General features: G+C 44.4%; 1 protein-coding gene across 1 annotated transcript; it reads right to left on the bottom strand.

The window, feature by feature from the left end:
- Positions 1–21,707: 21,707 nt before the first annotated feature.
- On the bottom strand, positions 21,708–23,041 carry LOC148063175 (uncharacterized). The gene is made up of 8 exons (XM_087811857.1): positions 23,004–23,041; positions 22,690–22,725; positions 22,553–22,586; positions 22,427–22,463; positions 22,208–22,353; positions 22,076–22,112; positions 21,921–21,994; positions 21,708–21,777 (listed from the first exon to the last, which is right to left on the bottom strand). The coding sequence occupies exons 1-8, from the start codon at positions 23,029–23,031 to the stop codon at positions 21,726–21,728; spliced, it is 444 nt and encodes a 147-aa protein (XP_087667983.1). The 5' UTR covers positions 23,032–23,041; the 3' UTR covers positions 21,708–21,725.
- Between the last annotated feature and the right edge of the window lie 530 nt (positions 23,042–23,571).

The following is a 23,571-nucleotide window of genomic DNA, read 5'->3' as shown; positions in this document are numbered from 1 at the left end:
ACACACAGAAGGGCTGGGGATCTGACTCCACCTTGGCGATTTACGTACGCCACGGCGGTGGAGCTGTCTGAAAATACTAGGACGTTGGACTGTGACAGTTGGGGAGAGAGGTGAAGCAGGACATTGTGAATCGCCTTCAGCTCTAGCCAGTTTATGTGTCTGAGCACCGGACTGCTCCAGACCCCACTGGCATAGGCCTGACCCGAGGTGCCTCCCCAACCTGTCAGGGAAGCGTCTGTGAACACTTGAGTGTAACGAAGGACGCAACCCAATGGAACTCTCCGCCTGAGGTTGGCGTGAGAGTTCCAGAACTGGATGTCCTGCAAAACCCGAGCGGGAAGGCGCACTTTCCGACCTCTTTCCCGCTTGAGGTCTAGCTTGAGACGACCAAACCATCTCTGAAGCTCCCTCATGTGCAGCAAGCCCAGCCGAACAACCGTGTGGGCTGCCGCCATGAGCCCCAGGAGGGACATAACAGTGCCTGCTGTTGTCACGTGACACCGAGCTTCCAGCAACTGTGTTGTCAGTCGGAGAATGGGCTGGATACGCACGTCCGGGAGGCGCGCGTATCCTTCCTCCGAGTTCAACAGTACCCCCAGGTAAACTAACTGTTGAACTGGAGTCAGAGCGCTCTTGCTGAGGTTCACTGTGAACCCCAGGGTGGCAATATGGCTCAACACCTTCTGTGTGTGAGCGTAACTTTCTGCCTCTGACCTGGCAAGGATCAACCAGTCGTCCAGATAGGTCAAGATCCTTACCCCACTCACTCTCAAAGGCTCCACTGCCGCTTCCACACACTTGGTGAAGGTCCTGGGTGCCAGAGAGTAGCCGAACGGAAGTCGAGTGTACTGAAACACCCGACCCTCGAGGGCGAAACGCAAGTACTTTCGATGTCTCTTGACTATCGGTATGTGAAAGTACGCGTCGGTCAGGTCGATAGATGTCATCCAATCTCCTGGACATACACCTGAAAGCAGTTTCTTGACCGTCAACATGCGAAACGGGCGGGTAGCTATGAACTTGTTCAAATAGCTGAGGTCCAAAATGGGCCTCCAACCCCCGGTCTTCTTCGCCACGAGGAAGTACCGGGAGTAAAACCCTGTCATCATCTCGGCTGCAGGGACCAGTTCTACGACCTCCCTCTGCAGCAGAGTAGACACCTCGTTTCTCAAACAGGATAGTTTCTCCTGCTCCACCATACGCGTCCAGAGAATCCCTGAAAAACGCGGGGGTTGACGGGCAAACTGTAGCGCATAGCCCCGCCTGATTACTCCCCCCAGCCAAGTGGGTCCTAGAAGTAAAACCAGGCGACTCCAAGCCGAATAATGTTCTGTCAGAACCGCAGCCCTGGCGAACCTTGGGTAGTCCTCCGGCCCGCCCCCCATGGACGGGCCGTAGACGAAAGGGCATCACACAAGCCGCGTCTCTATCTCTTGAATCCACAGAGCATGTACTCGAGTTGGATTCACTAGAACCCCTCTCATACATAAAAGCCGGCTCTGTGGGAGAAGCGCGCAAGTGCGCGTGAGACACCTCAGATGCGTGTTGTGTGTGTTCCCTTCCCCCCCCGGAAGTCTTCCCAACTCCCTGAGCACTTATTAGTGTCACCGGAGCTGACAAAACCCGCGATGTGGAGGAAAGCGCTGGAGAATTAACCCGGAGCTGAAGTGAGTTAGGTCGCGCGCGCGTCGGCACCGCATCACTCACCCGGTCCCGTACATTCTACAGCCCCGCTGGCGGTCCCGACCTGTTCGTCACTCGTGAGATCCGACCGCCATGCACCTCTCCAGTTGATCGACCAGACGGGACGGAAGTTCCTCGCCCTCACCTGGAGACCACCTGCGTCCCCCCCTTGTAGGATCGGTTGAACAACATTGCCGTCAACCTGTCTTCAGCTCTAGGCAGAGCTACAGGGTGGCCTGGCCACAGTCGAGCCCCTGGGTCGAGGGCGGCACGTACCGTATCCGAGGGCTCCGGGACACCGCGCCGCCAGTCCACCCCGTCCACACGGCAATAGGGTCCGTAGGATCCTACGGGAGGCCCTGAAGCCATGGGAGAGGCAGACCCTCGCCGCGCGTAGCCCCAGATTTCGTCCAGCTTAGGACAAATAACCCCCGGAACAGCAGGCCTGCGCGCTTCGTTCCGCCCCACCTTCACTCCGCATGTAAACGGTGGTGGCGCGAGTGGAGGCACGGGGGGGAGCTCGACCTCCATGCGGTCCGCCGCGGCGGTGAATATGCGCGGCAGGGCGTCAAGCGGGTAGCGAGGAGCCGGCCCGGCTCCACCGACCGCTTCGACGTCCCCCGGCTCGGAACCGAACAGGGTGCTCGCATCCGCCTCATAACACCGCCGGTCGTCCTCCTCGTCGTAGTCGGCCCACGACCTGGCTGGAGGACGCGGCGTGCGCCGACGGGCCTCGTATGCTCCCCGTCTCTTCCGGACCTCCTCTGGAAGCATACGGCAGGCCCCACAATCCGCAAACGCGTGATCTGGGCCTAGACAGACGAAGCAGAGAGCGTGTGTTGCCCCCCTTCCCAAGGGTGTGTCACACGTTAAACACAAAGACACATCTACGTCCACGCTCATGCTCATGTCCGCCATGCTGTATCCAGGAGCTTTCTCGCTGAGTTGAAAATGGAGAAAGTGCGGCGGGTGCTGCCCGCCTTTATAGGAGGGTACTGCCCCCTGCTGGGTGGCGAGTTCATTAAGCTTTCTCAGAGACGAGGCGGTGCCTCGGGGTAAACCCATAGCGAAGCCGTTGGAGGGCGGAGCACCAATGACGTAGAACCATTGTCAACAAAGAATGTTCCTTAATAAAGAGAAAAGATAATTATACCAAACCCAAATACTTAAAAGAAAAACGATAAAGGGAAGAAAATTAAGGAAAAATTAAAACAATATTACTGATAACAAGAAATAATAGAAAAAAAAAATATATAGAAATGACAACAATGGACAAATGTAAGAGAAAACTTAATAAGTCAACAATTAGATTACACATTAAATTGAATAATTATTATTTTCTTTCATACACAAACAGTCTAGTGAATATAATTCTAGATGACGAAAGAATGTGTGTGCGTTTAGAGAAGACACGAACACCATGGGAGGGTCCGTGAGGAAAAGAGGGAAGTCTTAAAAGTCCAACCTCTAAGTGAAACCACACCCACTAACAACTCAACTATTTTTCGGAGCTCAGTCGAACTTGCAGCGGCTGAAAAGACAACGTCTGCCAAAAAGCCACTATCAGCGAGCCTCTCGATCGCTCAATACGCGAACTAACTCTAAACTAATCACCAATGAGACTTTATCCATCACACAGGACAAGATAATGTCGTCTACACTTAAACAACACGTCCTCACACACATTTTATTTAAATAATCTGCAGTGTGTTTGCAATATGCACGTGGTGGCGTCACTGGCTGGAGGGAGCGGAAAACTCCTTTGTGGTATGGACAGATCATAAGAACCTGGAATATATACGCACTGCACGACGCCTGAGACCTCGCCAGTCCCGCTGGTCCTTGTTTTTTGCTAGGTTTAATTTTGTTGTGACCTTCCGGCCTGGTACCAAGAAAATCAAGGCAGACGCCCTATCTCGGATGTACGACTCGCTGAACTCTGATCAAGCCCCTGAGACTGTGCTGCCTTCCGACTTGGTGGTCGGGTCCCTGGTCTGGGAGGTCGAGGAGAGGGTCAGGAGGGCCTTGCGGCAGACTCCTCCTCCAGCCTCCTGCCCCACTAACCGCCTGTTTGTGCGTGAAACTCTCCGTAAGCAGGTACTGCATTGGTGCCATTCAGCCAGGTGGTCCTGTCACCCGGGGCAGCAACGCACCCTGACGCTCATCCGGCGGCGGTTCTGGTGGCCTGGTCTACAGCGGGACGTGTGCGAGTATGTGGCGGCGTGTCCCATCTGTGCGGCCAACAAGCCATCGACTGCTCAACCAACGGGAAAGCTCCAGCCCCTGCCGGTGCCCGACCGACCATGGTCCCACATCTCGATGGACTTCGTCACCGGGTTCCCGCTGTCCGAGGGCATGACTACTGTCCTCACCATCGTTGACCGCTTTTCAAAGATGGCTCACTTCGTGCCCCTACCCAAGCTTCCCTACGCCAGAGAGACTGCGGATGCGGTCCTGAACCACGTTTTCCGCCCGATGGCCTACCAAGGGACATTGTCTCGGATCGGGGCCCCCAGTTTTCTTCCCGGTTCTGGGCAGAGTTCTGTCGCCTCATCGGTGCTCGCCCCAGCCTGTCCTCGGGGTACCACCCCCAGAGCAATGGATAGACCGAACGGGTAAACCAGGACCTAGAGACCTCCCTGCGCTGCCTGGTTTCCCGTTCCCCCTCCACCTGGGCCAAGCACCTGCCCTGGGTGGAGTACGCCCACAACTCGCTGACCTGCTCTTCAACCGGACTTAGCCCGTTCGAGTGAGCCTACGGCTATCAGCCCCCACTCTTCCCGGACCTGGAAGGGGAAGTCCAGGTGCCATCGGCAGCGGCACTGGTTCAGCGTTGTCGGGACACCTGGGCCAAAGCACGCCTGAAGCTCCTGAACGCTACCTCGGCTTATAAGACTGCAGCCGACCGCCGGCGCTCAGAGACTCCTCCCTACAAAGAGGGAGACCGTGTGTGGTTGTGCACTAAAGACATTAAGCTCGATCACCCGTGTCGTAAACTGTCGCCCCGCTACATTGGTCCTTTTTCTATTGTTAAGGTTGTTAATGTTACAGTTCAAAAAAGTCTTGAGACCCAGGTGCGGAAGTAAAACAAAGTTCCAAGAGGTAATCCAACAGGGTTTAATAAAAGAGGTAAAAATCCAAAACGTAACCCAGAACGGGTGTCAATAAACAAAGGTGAATCCACAAAAAAGGGGGATCAGGATCACAGGCAAAAATCCAGGACGCAGGCAGGGGCGCAGCTGGCCGATAACTAAATCAGGAGGAACAAAAAGACTCACGTTAGAACGAGAGGTACGGGCAACGTCGGAAACAGGAACAGGTCCAAAAACACGGGATAAATGTCCAGAGACATACGGGGAAGCCAAACCTCGATCAGGAGACGAAAAACTCTGGCGGATTCTTCTGGGACGAGCTGCTCCTTAAGACCGGGAAGAAACCGCCCACCAATCAGCCGCAGATCATGCGCACCTGCCTGCGCCTGTCACAGAACAAAATCAAAACAAAGGCATCACGTGGTCAAAACATGACAGTTAACCCTGTGTCTGTACGCTTACGTCTACCTAAGACCATGCGGATCCACCCTATGTTTCATGTGTCCAAGTTAAGACCAGCTAAGACCTCCCCTCTGGTTCCGGCTTCCAAGCCTCCCCCTCCTCCCCGTGTTATTGAGGGTGAGACTGTGTACACCGTGAAAAAGATAATTGACTCCAGACGCGTGGGCCGAGGATTTCAATTCCTGGTAGACTGGGAGGGTTATGGACCGGAGGAGAGGTCGTGGGGTCCAGGTCGGGACATCCTTGACCCTGGACTTATTGAGCAGTATAAGTCCAGGGTCAAAGATAAGAGTAAAGGGAGCTAGCTCCGACACTCTCTCTTGTTTTTTGTTTTCTTTTGTTTTCTTGTCTGTCTTGTTATTGTCTTGTCCCCCCGTGTCCCCCTCTCTTTGGGCGGCCCATTGAGAGGGGGGTACTGTCATGAGTCTACATGTTCCTCCTTGTGTTTCCGGTTTTATTGTGAAATCAGCTCCCTTCTGTGTCTGTGCTAGTCTTACTTCCCCCCTGTCTGAGTTGTAATTGTTCCCAGCTGTGTCCTGTTAGTCCCGCCCCCAGCTGTTGCTGATTGCTCCCCTGTCTATTTAAACCCCCACTTTCTGTCACATCCTCATCTTGATGTCATCGTCGTATCAGACTCGTATGAACACGCTAAGTACTCGTACCTCTTGCCTGTCTCTTGTTGCCGAATAGTGATCTGTTGGATTACGTCTTTGCCTTCCCCTTCGGAATAAAAGCAAGTTTCCACAATTGAACTCTGCGCCTGGGTTTCTGCACCCTGACAGTGTGTAATGTAACTTTCTGTGGTGCGTTAACAAGAGAGCTAGTTTGCTAAAACTTAGCTTTTTAAATTATAATGTAACTCAAACACGTATTTTGTTATTTTGAAATGACGAAAATATATTTATATTCCAATAAAAAGTTTGCTATATTGGTAGGTCATGGTAGGCGATTTATTTTATTAATATTCAAGATATTGATTTCATTTATCACTTCCGCAAAATAATACAGATGACATATTTATCGTATTTAATTATATAAGTATACGTTTATTTTAACCCTTTTGGATGAGGGATCTGATCTGTTGTAGTTTCCTTTAAATGAATTAATATATATAAAATATAATAAAGTATTTTAAATTCCAGCATAAAGTGGTAAACAAGATGGAAACAATGGATGAAGGAAACATGGAGAGCTTATCTCTGAATGATCAAGTATACTTGCCTGTATTTATTGATTTATTATATTTAAAAGGGAGCACTAGTATGTTTTTGTTTTTGCATGGAAGTGACCTGCAAGAACTGCCCAGAACTCCAGACCTGCTTGACATGAAACCTTTTTCTCTGTGGTTCCTGCCAAATGATTTCAAATGTGAAGTAAGTGAGTAATATTTGGTAACATAGTGAACACAAACTTGTAAACCTACAGCACATCCCATCATGGAAATAATCTAAAATGAAATTCTATGTTATTTTCTAGGTGAGATGGATTGCTGCATATCAGGTGCTAGACTAACCATCGGAGGTGGAAGGGGTCAACACATGTCAAAAGCAGGTGAGATGGTTATATCATACACACTTTGGTCATTAAAATAGTCATGTTTGGTAATGATGATAAATACATTTCTGTGGCAGGACGCACTGACATGCTGACGCTTCTGGCCAAGGTTTTCTGGCTTCTGTTGTTGGAAACACTTGGTCGTGCCGGTCAAGGTGGTAGGTACCAGACTGAAGAGTCTTTTTCAATAGATTTTACACTTCAAATGATCGGAATCATACGACTTCATTAATACAATGTTTTCCAGGTTCTGTTGACTTTCGGACAAAGAGGATTCAACATTGTTATGGCAGTAAGGAGACGGCAGGAAGTGAAAGATTCTTGAGAAAGAGATGAACCACCTGTGGAAGTCTGTCGAGTCGTTGTGATTCCCTGAAAGAGTTGTCTCGCATGGCAGGTAGGTAAGAGTTTTTTTTAGCAAGTGAAGAACAGGACTAGTACAAGTACAGCTGCTCATTCTTATTGTCTTATTCTTTTAAGATGCACCATGGGCTTGACTGGTGAGGCTTTGAAGGATCTTACGAGCATTTTAGGAGCAGGAGCAAGTCAGCATGACGTCACTCGGACCAGAAACTACTACACACAAGTCTTCGCTGAGGATGTGACCATCAACGTCGTGTAGATTGACTCTGATGGTTACTCGTGACATTTGTGACGATCTGAGAACAATTGTTTGATATGAAACCTGTAATAAAGCACAATTTGATATCATTTTGAATAATGCTCCCATAGTATTCATCATCAGTGCAGGTAATGTGTTGTGAAAATGACTATTGGTGATTTAAAAGTTGTAAAAAGATCTCTGTTTACCCCAGTTGGAGATGGACATAGAGTTCAACATGAACAATATTCATTGGTAGAGAATTGTTATAATTGCTTGAGATTAATATATGAGGAGCCATATGCGCAAACGGTAATATCTCAAAAACTATGCATACAACCAGAGAATGTAGACAGCGTGATCCTTTGTACCACTTTCTGTTTTATATGGCAGTTGAGCCTTTAGCATGGAAGATGTCTAGTGTCATGATGGATCTCCATTCTCTCTCTCCAACTTCCTCTTAAGCTCTAATAAATGTTTATAAGATGTAAAATCTAGTTCAGTATAAGGGTTTCTTACTTTGTCCATAAATTAAATCGAGTGTTCTGGAGTATGTTTGATGAAAGAGTCAAAGACGTGATCATGTCGATGGTTGAAGTGTTTAATTATCAGAAGAAGCCAGATCAGCAGACAGACATTTCAGCAGCTAAACACAGCAAATAATAGCAACTGTCAAATCTGGAACGGGAAGCTTCATAGAAAACCGTCACTAAAAGATTTTTAGAAGGAATCTAGTCCAGGAACTTCTGCTCACGACAAACAGAAGAATTTGTAGCCATATATAAACCATTTTCTATTGAGGTGCTGGTGGAGTGGGGAAAATGGTGGCCAATTCCTCCATCAAACTGAAAAAAAGAACAATGATAAATCAAACATAGATGTTAATTTTTCAACCACATGGTTTTGGACCACATGCACATTGGAATCTTGTTAGTGGTCATTATAGAGCCACCAGTGAGACTCTTGGATCTGCCTGTGACCTCCTTACGTCTTAATCTTTTCCATGGCCACCTTGGACTTGGATTGCTGCACCTTCACCCCTTCAACACTGAAGTCTGACAGCTGTAGAAACAAAAGCAGGAAAGTGAGCAGATTATTAATGAAAAGACTTTACACTTGACACTTAAGAGGAGAGGAACCCACTTTCTTCTCCAGAGCAGCTAATTCCTTAGGAGTGGGTCTAAAACACGAAATAGACAATCAGATTCAGCAGGACATGAAAAGCTTAGGTCTTACATGAAAGAGTTTAGCTGAAGTCTGATAAGTGTCACTTACTCCTTGGCCAGCTCTAAAAGTGCCTTGTCTACAAATTCATCAACTTTCTGCTTCAGGGGTTCCCGGTTTTCGTTTAACCATTTGATACTGTCTGCCTTCTGTTTCTTGAGATATTTCTCGATGTCCTCTGTAGTCATTGCTTCTAACTGCAGGGATAAAACCATAAAGGTGAGAGCCGCAATACACAAGATCTCTGCAGCTTAATGATCTGGTGCTTACCTTCTTGTCCAGCTCGGCCATTTCTGCATCTGTCATTCTAGAAGATAAGACAAGAGGGACTGGATCAATATCAGACCAGAACTGCCACTTATATCTGGTTCTATGACAACAAGACGTAAATCTCACTCTTTAGGTGTCCTGTTGACCCCAGGTGCAGCCCCTGAACACACAAGCAGAGGTTGATGTCAGCAGCAGGTATCAGTGGTTCTCACCAGGACTGAGAAGAAACTTTTTATGCATTGAAACATGAGGGATTTTCTTACTCGTTCCATGGAGGAGCAGGAATCCAACTGCCAGAGCTGAGAAACACACATTTTATTTAAAGAATCTGCAGTGTGTTTGCAATATTTGTTTTTGAACAGAATATGTGGATCTGAATGAAAACATATGCTTTCCTGGTGTCTTGCTCCATAAAGAGATGTAAAGAACAATAAAGCTAAGACCTAGACCCACACCCACAAAAACAAAAGGACTTCTGTTTATCAAGTCATAGATTGGATTTGACAAACAAAACAAAACTTTGGAAAGAATTCTGGAGGAATAAGAAGATGGAGGATGAGTAGAAGAGTGGACTCACCTGTGATCAGGAAGGACTTGGGAGTCATGGTTTCTGCAGTTGAGTGGTGCACCTGAATACTGAACCACAGAGCTGCTCACTTTTATTCTCTCCTTTTGCCTCACAGCTGTTTGCTTCTCATTAGTGAGTCTATGTTTCTGTTGTCTTCCCTGAGGAGAAAATGTTCTAGATACTGTCCTCTGGCTGTAGTGAAGATCCCTGGACCTTTTCTCTGGCCACATGTGTCCTAGAGCTCTGTGAAAGATCTTCAAAATGACCACACAGTGCTTCCATAGTTTGCAACAGTTAGCTAGCTATTAGACTTTTGACAGGTGGACTCAATTTTGACAGGAACACTAACCAGAGAAACATCTGAAATGAGGGCATCGCTGGATGATTTGTTTGTACAGAAGCCTCATCAAGCTTTTACATAATCTGTTTAAAAATAATCCACTTAAACTGGAAGCTGTTTGACTGACAACTGACTTGTAGAGCCTATAAACCAACACGTCCTCGCACCCGAGGCATCATACCGTCCTACGCCGTGCAATTTCCCCCTGGCATCCCTAAGGTGACGTTACAGGGGGGACAAAACGTCGGTTTTAGCCTACCTGGGTCACCAAGTAATATACAGAGCACTCCCCGACGTCGGATTTAAACGACCTGGGTTACATTTGACGCGTCGCCTAACTCGTCGTTGCCATGGTAACGTGACGTGACGTGTCGCTGTTGTCATTTGGCTACCGTAATTCTAAAACTATGAAGCGCACTTGAAATGTTTAATGTCAACACTGCGATTCTACCCCCGATTGTGCTTAACAACCTCGAACCACTTTGAGGTCATACACGACGACCATAAATTGGTAAAAAATGCTTCATTTTTTTTTTCTTAAGTTTGATTGTTCACGCATCGCGGAAGTCAAGAGGCTCTCGCGGATTAATACATGCTTAAAAAGGTGCAGACAGTTTTTCTGCTATGTTTGACCGTCTTTCCTTTGATGACTGCCCAGACGTGGACAGTTTGATTCACTGTTTCACTGATCATTGTGTTGAAATACTGGATCAAGTGGCACCTGTTAAATCGAACTTGAAAATTCAGAAAAAACGGTGCCCTTGGACAAATGAAGATCTCCTGAGTCTGAAGAGACTTTGTCGAAAGACTGAGCGTCTCTGGAAGTCCACTAAACTTGAGGTGCATAGACTTCACCTCAGGGATCTGATGACTTCTTACAATGAGATGGTAGAAACTGCTAGATCTGATTACATCAGAAAACTGGTAGCAGCAAATAGGAAAAACCCCAAAGTTTTGTTTGACACGATTAATTCTCTCGTGTCTCCTGCTCCTCAAATCACGCCTGTCTTCTGTGAAGCTGACAGCAATGCATTGTTGAGATTTTTCATTGACAAAATTAAATTGATCAAAGAGAAAATCTCTCCCCCTTTGTTTGGAACCCCTACTGTCTCTGAGCCCCTCTCCTCCTCTTGGTCCTCCTTCACTGCTGTATCTTTGGGTGATATTTCAGCACTAGTGAACAAGATGAAACCCTCCTCTTGCTCAGATGACGTCCTTCTGTGTAGGCTTTTTATCAAAGTATTTGATGTAATTGGCCCCTGGGTTACCAATATGGTGAACCTCTCCCTTTCCACAGGGGTTTTTCCCAATGCATTTAAACATGCCATTGTGGAGCCTCTGCTCAAAAAACCAGGCTTAGACCCAACTGACCTCAGTAATTTCAGGCCTATTTCTAAGCCCCCTTTCTTGTCCAAGATCTTGGAGAAGGTGGTGTCTGAGCAGCTGTCTTTGTTCCTGGATCAGAGCGACATCCATGAGAAGTTTCAGTCTGGCTTCCGTAAACATCACTCTACGGAGACAGCTTTATTGAAAGTGTCCAGTGACATCATGATGTCGGCTGACTCTGGTAAATTCACTGTTCTGTTTCTCTTGGATCTGTCCTCAGCCTTTGACACAGTTGATCACCAGATCCTGCTGAGAAGACTGAGGGATGAAGTGGGACTGTCTGGGTCTGTGTTAGAATGGTTCTCATCTTACCTTTCTGGGCGCAGTTTTAGTGTATCTGCCAATCAAATGAGGTCTGAATCGGCAGATCTGTTGTGTGGAGTCCCTCAAGGTTCTGTTCTGGGTCCTTTATTGTTTTTGCTGTACTTGATTCCCCTCGGTAAAATCATTCAGAGATTTCCAGATGTTTCTTATCACATTTTTGCTGATGACATCCAGCTCTACTGCTCTTTTGATCCAAATGAGCCCCAGAGGCTGAACAGCTTAGTCAATTGTTTGCTAGAAATCAAACAATGGCTGAGTGAAAACACTCTACAGCTAAATGTGGACAAAACTGAAACACTGGTGATTGCTCCTGATGATAAGATTCCAGGGTTGAGTCAGTACTTGGGTGACTTAGGTCAGTCTGTCAAACTGAGCCAGAGAAACCTGGGTGTTATATTTGATAAAGACATGTCTCTTGTTCGACATTGCAGAAGACCGACCAGAAACTGTTTCCTTCAACTGAGAAAAATCTCTAAATTTAGGAAAATGTTGTCGGAACATGATCTGGAGCTTGTAATCCATGCGTTTGTTTCTTCTCGTCTGGATTATTGCAACAGTTTGTTTTCATGTCTTAACAAGAAGGAGCTGTCTCGCCTGCAGTTGATTCAGAACTCTGCAGCGAGAATTCTGACCCGCTCAAGTAGAAGAACTCACATCTCTCCGGTCCTTAAAACTCTTCACTGGCTTCCAGTTTCTTTCAGGATCAACTTTAAAATTCTGGTTCTTACTTTCAGAGCTATTCATGGTCAGGCTCCTCCTTACATCACTGATCTGATCCAGCCTTACACCCCAGCTCGGGCTCTAAGGTCTGTGGATCAAAATCTACTTATGTTCCACGCACACGGCTCAGGACCAGAGGAGAGAAATCTTTTCAGGCTGTTGCTCCTAAGCTTTGGAACGATCTTCCTCTCTCTTTGCGCTTGATGGAGTCTACTGAGTCCTTTAAGAAACATCTTAAGACGTTTCTATTTGTTCAGGCTTTTCCTTGAATTTCTGGAACTCCTGTGTTGTTCTCAGTATTATCTTGATCTTTAAAGTATGTACTTTTTTGAGTATTGTTTTGATTGTTTAAGCGCTTTGTGACCCTGGTCTCGAAGAGCGCTATATAAATAAATATTACTTACTTACTTACTAAAATAGTCATGTTTGGTAATAATGATAAATACATTTCTGTGGCAGGACGCACTGACATGCTGACGCTTCTGGCCAAGGTTTTCTGGCTTCTGTTGTTGGAAACACTTGGTCGTGCCGGTCAAGGTGGTAGGTACCAGACTGAAGAGTCTTTTTCAATAGATTTTACACTTCAAATGATCGGAATCATACGACTTCATTAATACAATGTTTTCCAGGTTCTGTTGACTTTCAGACAAAGAGGATTCGACATTGTTATGGCAGTAAGGAGACGGCAGGAAGTGAAAGATTCTTGAGAAAGAGATGAACCACCTGTGGAAGTCTCTGTCGAGTCGTTGTGATTCCCTGAAAGAGTTGTCTCGCATGGCAGCGTCACAGCAAGGTAAGAGTTTTTTTTAGCAAGTGAAGAACAGGACTAGTACAAGTACAGCTGCTCATTCTTATTGTCTTATTCTTTTAAGATGCACCATGGGCTTGACTGGTGAGGCTTTGAAGGATCTTCAGATCATTTTAGGAGCAGGAGCAAGTCAGCATGACGTCACTCGAACCATGACTCGGACCAGAAACTACTACACACAAGTCTTCGCTGAGGATGTGACCAACAACGTCGTGTAGATTGACTCTGATGGTTACTCGTGACATTTGTGACGATCTGAGAACAATTGTTTGATATGAAACCTGTAATAAAGCACAATTTGATATCATTTTGAATAATGCTCCCATAGTATTCATCATCAGTGCAGGTAATGTGTTGTGAAAATGACTATTGGTGATTTATAAGTTGTAAAAAGATCTCTGTTTACCCCAGTTGGAGATGGACATAGAGTTCAACATGAACAATATTCATTGGTAGAGAATTGTTATAATTGCTTGAGATTAATATATGAGGAGCCATATGCGCAAACAGTAATATCTCAAAAACTATGCATACAACCAGAGAATGTAGACAGCGTGATCCTTTGTACCACTTGCTGTTTAATATGGCAGTTGAGCCTTTAGCATGGAAGATGACTAGTGTCATGATGGATCTCCATTCTCTCTCTCCAACTTCCTCTTAAGCTCTAATAAATGTTTATAAGATGTAAAATCTAGTTCAGTATAAGGGTTTCTTTCTTTGTCCATAAATTAAATCGAGTGTTCTGGAGTATGTTTGATGAAAGAGTCAAAGACGTGATCATGTCGATGGTTGAAGTGTTTAATTATCAGAAGAAGCCAGATCAGCAGACAGAGACATTTCAGCAGCTAAACACAGCAAATAATAGCAACTGTCAAATCTGGAACGGGAAGCGTCATAGAAAACCGTCACTAAAAGATTTTTAGAAGGAATCTAGTCCAGGAACTTCTGCTCACGACAAACAGAAGAATTTGTAGCCATATATAAACCATTTTCTATTGAGGTGCTGGTGGAGTAGGGAAAATGGTGGCCAATTCCTCCATCAAACTGAAAAAAAGAACAATGATAAATCAAACATAGATGTTAATTTTTCAACCACATGGTTTTGGACCACATGCACATTGGAATCTTGTTAGTGGTCATTATAGAGCCACCAGTGAGACTCTTGGATCTGCCTGTGACCTCCTTACGTCTTAATCTTTTCCATGGCCACCTTGGACTTGGATTGCTGCACCTTCACCCCTTCAACACTGAAGTCTGACAGCTGTAGAAACAAAAGCAGGAAAGTGAGCAGATTATTAATGAAAAGACTTTACACTTGACACTTAAGAGGAGAGGAACCCACTTTCTTCTCCAGAGCAGCTAATTCCTCAGGAGTGGGTCTAAAACACGAAATAGACAATCAGATTCAGCAGGACATGAAAAGCTTAGGTCTTACATGAAAGAGTTTAGCTGAAGTCTGATAAGTGTCACTTACTCCTTGGCCAGCTCTACAAGTGCCTTGTCTACAAATTCATCAACTTTCTGCTTCAGGGGTTCCCGGTTTTCGTTTAACCATTTGATACTGTCTGCCTTCTGTTTCTTGAGATATTTCTCGATGTCCTCTGTAGTCATTGCTTCTAACTGCAGGGATAAAACCATAAAGGTGAGAGCCGCAATACACAAGATCTCTGCAGCTTAATGATCTGGTGCTTACCTTCTTGTCCAGCTCGGCCATTTCTGCATCTGTCATTCTAGAAGATAAGACAAGAGGGACTGGATCAATATCAGACCAGAACTGCCACTTATATCTGGTTCTATGACAACAAGACGTAAATCTCACTCTTTAGGTGTCCTGTTGACCCCAGGTGCAGCCCCTGAACACACAAGCAGAGGTTGATGTCAGCAGCAGGTATCATTAGTTCTCACCAGGACTGAGAAGAAACTTTTTATGCATTGAAACATGAGGGATTTTCTTACTCGTTCCATGGAGGAGCAGGAATCCAACTGCCAGAGCTGAGAAACACACATTTTATTTAAAGAATCTACAGTGTGTTTGCAATATTTGATTTTTAACAGAATATGTGGATCTGAATGAAAACATATGCTTTCCTGGTGTCTTGCTCCATAAAGAGATTTAAAGAACAATAAAGCTAAGACCTAGACCCACACCCACAAAAACAAAAGGACTTCTGTTTATCAAGTCATAGATTGGATTTGACAAACAAAACAAAACTTTGGAAAGAATTCTGGAAGAATAAGAAGATGGAGGATGAGTAGAAGAGTGGACTCACCTGTGATCAGGAAGGACTTGGGAGTCATGGTTTCTGCAGTTGAGTGGTGCACCTGAATACTGAACCACAGAGCTGCTCACTTTTATTCTCTCCTTTTGCCTCACAGCTGTTTGCTTCTCATTAGTGAGTCTATGTTTCTGTTGTCTTCCCTGAGGAGAAAATGTTCTAGATACTGTCCTCTGGCTGTAGTGAAGATCCCTGGACCTTTTCTCTGGCCACATGTGTCCTAGAGCTCTGTGAAAGATCTTCAAAATGACCACACAGTGCTTCCATAGTTTGTAACAGTTAGCCAGCTATTAGACTTTTGACAGGTGGACTCAATTTTGACAGGAACACTAACCAGAGAAACATCTGAAATGAGGGCATCGCTGGATGATTTGTTTGTACAGAAGCCGAGGCATCATACCGTCCTACGCCGTGCAATTTCCCCCTGGCATCCCTAAGGTGACGTTACAGGGGGGACAAAACGTCGGTTTTAGCCTACCTGGGTCACCAAGTAATATACAGAGCACTCCCCGACGTCGGATTTAAACGACCTGGGTTACATTTGACGCGTCGCCTAACTCGTCGTTGCCATGGTAACGTGACGTGACGTGTCGCTGTTGTCATTTGGCTACCGTATTTCTAAAACTATGAAGCGCACTTGAAATGTTTAATGTCAACACTGCGATTCTACCCCCGATTGTGCTTAACAACCTCGAACCACTTTGAGGTCATACACGACGACCATAAATTGGTAAAAAATGCTTCATTTTTTTTTCTTAAGCTTTGATTGTTCACGCATCGCGGAAGTCAAGAGGCTCTCGCGGATTAATACATGCTTAAAAGGTCCTGTAAAAGTGACTATATTGTATATTTTTAGGTGTTTCAACTCCATATTGTTGACATTGTTTTATGAATGAGTAAAATAAAGTCTGGATGTGCTATTTCGCTTGATCCTCTTTATAATCCGGTGCGCTTTTCTATAAAAATAGAATCTTTCATTGAGATTGCGTTTATGGACATATGTTTTATTTTTATTTAGCTGCAATTATGAGCGTCTACGTGACGTTTGTCAACAGTAATCGCGATCCTGTAGAGGTGACGTCACACACGCTAATAAACTGATGGTGCAGGAATGTAGAGCCGTCACACCACAGGAATAAAATGAGATATTGTGCTTGTTTGTTTAAAAGCGTCATGGAATACAATTGTAGATGTGATTGTATAAAGACCGAGTTAAGTTCTGAAGTTTCAGCGTCAGCTAAAAAGTTTTAAAACTGCCGCACACGCAACTTCCGCTAAACCTCCGGATGTTGACGTCACACTTGTTGACAAAGATCTATAGCATTTTGTCCTCACGTTTGTGCAGTAACTTGACGGAACCAGGTGCGCGTCACTCGTCTATTGAGGTAAGATGTAATTATTGCTTTAAGTCGACTCAGAAATAATGTTTCATTGCGTGTAATGCAGTGTTTCTCAAATAGGGGGGCGCGCCCACCTGGGGGGGCGCGGAGCGATGCCAGGGGGGGCGCGAGTGACCCTGGGGAACATGCTTTTTTTTACGTGTCGTTATAAGAATAAAGTGTAATTGCGCATCCACCAAGGTAGGTGGCAGTGGCGCTCTCGTTGTCAGTGAGGAGTGGGTCTTTTTGCACCGAAGAAGAGCCCGTAGCACAGAGCAGAGCAGGAGTGTGTGGAGTAAACAAACCGTGGAAGTGCAGTGAATAGAATAGAATGGATAAGTATCTAACAGGGAGGAAAAGAGTAGCGGACAAAGACGGAGATACCGAGGCATGTGTCCCGAAAGCCAAGACGAGGAAGTATGACGAGGCGTATGTAGCGCTTGGCTTCACCGTTAATACGGTGGGAGAAGAGGAAAGACCGGTCTGTTTGCTGTGTCTGAAAACATTGGCAGCGGACAGCATGAAGCCATGTAAACTAAGGCGCCACCTTCACACTACACACCCCAATCACGCTGATAAGCCGCTTGAGTTTTTCCAGCGAAAACGTGCAGAGTATCATCAACAGTCGTCCCGTTTTTTGAGCGCTACCTCAGTAAACCAGCGAGCACTGTTAGCGTCATACAAGGTGGCGTACCAAGTTGCTCAATGCAAAAAACCCCACACCATAGCAGAGGAGCTGATACTGCCTGCAGCATTAGACATGGTCTCTGTCATGCTGGATGACAAAAGTGCTGCAAAATTAAAGACAATCCCTCTGTCCAACGACACTGTCGCCAGACGTATACATGACATTTCTGATGACCTGAAAGAACAGCTGGTATATCAACTAAAAGACAAACGTTTTGCATTACAGTTTGATGAAGCAACTGACAGCAACAAAGACTGTTTGTTTATTGCTTATGTTCGTTTTGACATGTCAAACTCCCTGTGTGAGGATCTACTTTTTTGTAAATATGTCAGAGACAGAGCCACAGCTGAAGAGCCATTCAAAATACTGGACTGCTTCCTGACTGAGAATGGGCTTAAGTGGGAGAACTGCATTAGTATTTGCAGTGATGGTGCACAGACCATGGCAGGGATGAGAAAGGGACTCAGGGCACTCATCAAGAAGGTCTCACCTAATGTTGAGTGGACACACTGTGTTTGCACAGAGAGGCACTGGCACCAAGACACCTTCCCTCTGGTTTAAGTGAGGTTATGACTGATATTGTTGGTGTTATCAATTTTATAAAGACCAGACCATTAAAAACGAGAGTCTTCTCTGCTATCTGTGAGGAAATGAGAGCTGAACACCAAGCTGTGCTGTTTCATAGTGAAGCAAGGTGGCTGTCAAGAGGAAAGGTCTTGTCCAGAGTTTTTGAGCTCAGGGAGCAGATACAAATGTTTTTGGAGCAGGAGCACAAGTATGACCTCGCAGTAAAATTTGGTGATGAGAAATTCCTGGCAAAACTGGCCTACCTGAGTGACATATTTGGAAAGCTAAATGAACTCAATTTAAAGCTTCAAGGGAAAGATAAACACCTCCCTCAGGTCACAGACAAGATCAGCTCTTTCACTCGAAAGCTTACAATGTGGGGGAGGCGACTTGATGAAGGAAACACTGATTCGTTCGAGAATCTGCATGACTTTGTTGACACAAGTGACAATGATGCCACCTCTGTGATTCCATGTATTAGGGAGCATATTTCATCACTGATGGGATTCTTTAAAAAGTACTTCCCTGAAAACAGTTCTCAGTATGACTGGGTGATCAATCCTTTCAATGTGCCAGCTCCAACTGGTTTCAGCTCTGCAGAGGAGGACCAGTTCATTGATATGACATCTGACTCCACATTGAGACTGAGGTTCACATCACAGACACTGAGTGAATTCTGGCTGAGTGTAGAGAGGCAGTATCCACTCTTAGGGCAGAGGGCTATGAGCATTCTTCTTCCTTTTGCAACATCCTATCTTTGTGAGACTGGCTTCTCTGCTGTTGCTGCACTGAAGACCAAGTACAGGTCCCAGCTAAACATTGAGCACGAGCTGAGAGTTGCAGTGTCATGCTTCAAACCCCGCTTCGAAAAGCCGTGCTCTGCGAAACGTGCTCATTGTAGCCATTAAGCTTCCTCACTTCCTCATTTTGATACAAGAAACAAATCAGCGCACATTGTCTTATTCATTTTCGTTTTTTTTATATATTTCTGGTTCAAATAGTTTTATATATTGTGCTCCTGAGTTGATTTTTCTGAGCAATTTGAATGTATTATTTATTGATTATAGTCTTTATTTTTCAGTATCAGCTAGTTCAAATTGTTTTATATATTGTTCTTCTGAGTTAATGTTGCTGGTCAATTTCATTTAATTATTATTTATTGATAAGTTTTCTTTCACAGTTTGCACTAAATTTATGCTCTTTAATTTTTTTCTACTGTGTTAATAAAGTAATTATTTGTTAAATTGGGGGCGCGGAATTTTTACTTCTTCTTAGGGGGGGCCTAACAGCAAATAATTGAGAAGCACTGGTGTAATGTAACTTTCTGTGGTGCGTTAACAAGAGAGCTAGTTCGCTAAAACTTGGATGATTTGTTTGTACAGAAGCCTCATCAAGCTTTTACATAATCTGTTTAAAAATAATCCACTTAAACTGGAAGCTGTTTGACTGACAATTGACTTGTAGAGCCTATAAACCAACACGTCCTCGCACCCGAGGCATCATACCGTCCTACGCCGTGCGATTTCCCCCTGGCATCCCTAAGGTGACGTTACAGGGGGGACAAAACGTCGGTTTTAGTCTACCTGGGACACCAAGTAATATACAGAGCACTCCCCGACGTCGGATTTAAACGACCTGGGTTACATTTGACGCGTCGCCTAACTCGTCGTTGCCATGGTAACGTGACGTATTTTGTTTGTTATTTTGAAATGACGAAAATATATTTATATTCCAATAAAAAGTTTGCTATATTGGTAGGTCATGGTATGCGATTTATTTGATTAATATTCAAGATATTGATTTCATTTATCACTTCCGAAAAATAATACAGATAACATATTTATCGTATTTAATTATATAAGTATACGTTTATTTTAACCCTTTTGGATGAGGGATCTGATCTGTTGTAGTTTCCTTTAAATGAATTAATATATATAAAATATAATGAAAAGTATTTTAAATTCCAGCATAAAGTGGTAAACCAGATGAAAACAATGGATGAAGGAAACATGGAGAGCTTATCTCTGAATGATCAAGTATACTTGCTTGTATTTATTGATTTATTATATTTAAAAGGGAGCACTAGTATGTTTTTGTTTTGTTTTTGCATGGAAGTGACCTGCAAGAACTGCCCAGAACTCCAGACCTGCTTGACATGAAACCTTTCTCTCTGTGGTTCCTGCCAAATGATTTCAAATGTGAAGTAAGTGAGTAATATTTGTAAACATAGTGAACACAAACTTGTAAACCTACAGCACATCCCATCATGGAAATAATCTAAAATGAAATTCTATGTTATTTTCTAGGTGAGATGGATTGCTGCATATCAGGTGCTAGACTAATCATCGGAGGTGGAAGGGGTCAACACATGTCAAAAGCAGGTGAGATGGTTACATCATACACACTTTGGTCATTAAAATAGTCATGTTTGGTAATAATGATAAATACATTTCTGTGGCAGGACGCACTGACATGCTGACGCTTCTGGCCAAGGTTTTCTGGCTTCTGTTGTTGGAAACACTTGGTCGTGCCGGTCAAGGTGGTAGGTACCAGACTGAAGAGTCTTTTTCAATAGATTTTACACTTCAAATGATCGGAATCATACGACTTCATTAATACAATGTTTTCCAGGTTCTGGATTCGACATTGTTATGGCAGTAAGGAGACGGTAGGAAGTGAAAGATTCTTGAGAAAGAGATGAACCACCTGTGGAAGTCTCTGTCGAGTCGTTGTGATTCCCTGAAAGAGTTGTCTCGCATGGCAGCGTCACAGCAAGGTAAGTGTTTTTTTTAGCAAGTGAAGAACAGGACTAGTACAAGAACAGCTGCTCATTCTTATTGTCTTATTCTTTTAAGATGCACCATGGGCTTGACTGGTGAGGCTTTGAAGGATCTTCAGAGCATTTTAGGAGCAGGAGCAAGTCAGCATGACGTCACTCGAACCATGACTCGGACCAGAAACTACTACACACAAGTCTTCGCTGAGGATGTGACCATCAACGTCGTGTAGATTGACTCTGATGGTTACTCGTGACATTTGTGACGATCTGAGAACAATTGTTTGATATGAAACCTGTAATAAAGCACAATTTGATATCATTTTGAATAATGCTCCCATAGTATTCATCATCAGTGCAGGTAATGTGTTGTGAAAATGACTATTGGTGATTTAAAAGTTGTAAAAAGATCTCTGTTTACCCCAGTTGGAGATGGACATAGAGTTCAACATGAACAATATTCATTGGTAGAGAATTGTTATAATTGCTTGAGATTAATATATGAGGAGCCATATGCGCAAACAGTAATATCTCAAAAACTATGCATACAACCAGAGAATGTAGACAGCGTGATCCTTTGTACCACTTTCTGTTTTATATGGCAGTTGAGCCTTTAGCATGGAAGATGTCTAATGTCATGATGGATCTCCATTCTCTCTCTCCAACTTCCTCTTAAGCTCTAATAAATGTTTATAAGATGTAAAATCGAGTTCAGTATAAGGGTTTCTTTCTTTGTCCATAAATTAAATCGAGTGTTCTGGAGTATGTTTGATGAAAGAGTCAAAGACGTGATCATGTCGATGGTTGAAGTGTTTAATTATCAGAAGAAGCCAGATCAGCAGACAGAGACATTTCAGCAGCTAAACACAGGAAATAATATCAACTGTCAAATCTGGAACGGGAAGCTTCATAGAAAACCGTCACTAAAAGATTTTTAGAAGGAATCTAGTCCAGGAACTTCTGCTCACGACAAACAGAAGGATTTGTAGCCATATATAAACCATTTTCTATTGAGGTGCTGGTGGAGTAGGGAATATGGTGGCCAATTCCTCCATCAAACTGAAAAAAAGAACAATGATAAATCAAACATAGATGTGAATTTTTCAACCACATGGTTTTGGACCACATGCACATTGGAATCTTGTTAGTGGTCATTATAGAGCCACCAGTGAGACTCTTGGATCTGCCTGTGACCTCCTTACGTCTTAATCTTTTCCATGGCCACCTTGGACTTGGACTGCTGCACCTTCACCCCTTCAACACTGAAGTCTGACAGCTGTAGAAACAAAAGCAGGAAAGTGAGCAGATTATTAATGAAAAGACTTTACACTTGACACTTAAGAGGAGAGGAACCCACTTTCTTCTCCAGAGCAGCTAAGTCCTCAGGAGTGGGTCTAAAACACGAAATAGACAATCAGATTCAGCAGGACATGAAAAGCTTAGGTCTTACATGAAAGAGTTTAGCTGAAGTCTGATAAGTGTCACTTACTCCTTGGCCAGCTCTACAAGTGCCTTGTCTACAAATTCATCAACTTTCTGCTTCAGGGGTTCCCGGTTTTCGTTTAACCATTTGATACTGTCTGCCTTCTGTTTCTTGAGATATTTCTCGATGTCCTCTGTAGTCATTGCTTCTAACTGCAGGGATAAAACCATAAAGGTGAGAGCCGCAATACACAAGATCTCTGCAGCTTAATGATCTGGTGCTTACCTTCTTGTCCAGCCCGGCCATTTCTGCATCTGTCATTCTAGAAGATAAGACAAGAGGGACTGGATCAATATCAGACCAGAACTGCCACTTATATCTGGTTCTATGACAACAAGACGTAAATCTCACTCTTTAGGTGTCCTGTTGACCCCAGGTGCAGCCCCTGAACACACAAGCAGAGGTTGATGTCAGCAGCAGGTATCAGTGGTTCTCACCAGGACTGAGAAGAAACTTTTTATGCATTGAAACATGAGGGATTTTCTTACTCGTTCCATGGAGGATCAGGAATCCAACTGCCAGAGCTGAGAAACACACATTTTATTTAAAGAATCTGCAGTGTGTTTGCAATATTTGATTTTTAACAGAATATGTGGATCTGAATGAAAACATATGCTTTCCTGGTGTCTTGCTCCATAAAGAGATTTAAAGAACAATAAAGCTAAGACCTAGACCCACACCCACAAAAACAAAAGGACTTCTGTTTATCAAGTCATAGATTGGATTTGACAAACAAAACAAAACTTTGGAAAGAATTCTGGAGGAATAAGAAGATGGAGGATGAGTAGAAGAGTGGACTCACCTGTGATCAGGAAGGACTTGGGAGTCATGGTTTCTGCAGTTGAGTGGTGCACCTGAATACTGAACCACAGAGCTGCTCACTTTTATTCTCTCCTTTTGCCTCACAGCTGTTTGCTTCTCATTAGTGAGTCTATGTTTCTGTTGTCTTCCCTGAGGAGAAAATGTTCTAGATACTGTCCTCTGGCTGTAGTGAAGATCCCTGGACCTTTTCTCTGGCCACATGTGTCCTAGAGCTCTGTGAAAGATCTTCAAAATGACCACACAGTGCTTCCATAGTTTGCAACAGTTAGCTAGCTATTAGACTTTTGACAGGTGGACTCAATTTTGACAGGAACACTAACCAGAGAAACATCTGAAATGAGGGCATCGCTGGATGATTTGTTTGTACAGAAGCCTCATCAAGCTTTTACATAATCTGTTTAAAAATAATCCACTTAAACTGGAAGCTGTTTGACTGACAACTGACTTGTAGAGCCTATAAACCAATACGTCCTCGCACCCGAGGCATCATACCGTCCTACGCCGTGCAATTTCCCCCTGGCATCCCTAAGGTGACGTTACAGGGGGGA

The sequence above is a fragment of the Callionymus lyra genome, chromosome 16 (genome assembly GCF_982586985.1).
Source record: "Callionymus lyra chromosome 16, fCalLyr1.hap1.1, whole genome shotgun sequence".
Taxonomy (NCBI): Eukaryota; Metazoa; Chordata; class Actinopteri; order Syngnathiformes; family Callionymidae; genus Callionymus; species Callionymus lyra.
Note: the sequence above shows the minus strand (reverse complement) of the source record. Positions and strands in the feature narration are given on the sequence as shown.

Coding starts and splice junctions, on each gene's coding strand:
- LOC148063175 (XM_087811857.1), bottom strand. CDS start 23,031: ATGACTCCCAAGTCCTTCCTGATCACAG. Junction 22,726..23,003: donor CAAGTCCTTCCTGATCACAG/GTGAGTCCACTC, acceptor TGTGTTTCTCAG/CTCTGGCAGTTGGATTCCTG. Junction 21,778..21,920: donor GCCATGGAAAAGATTAAGAC/GTAAGGAGGTCA, acceptor TCTTTTTTTCAG/TTTGATGGAGGAATTGGCCA.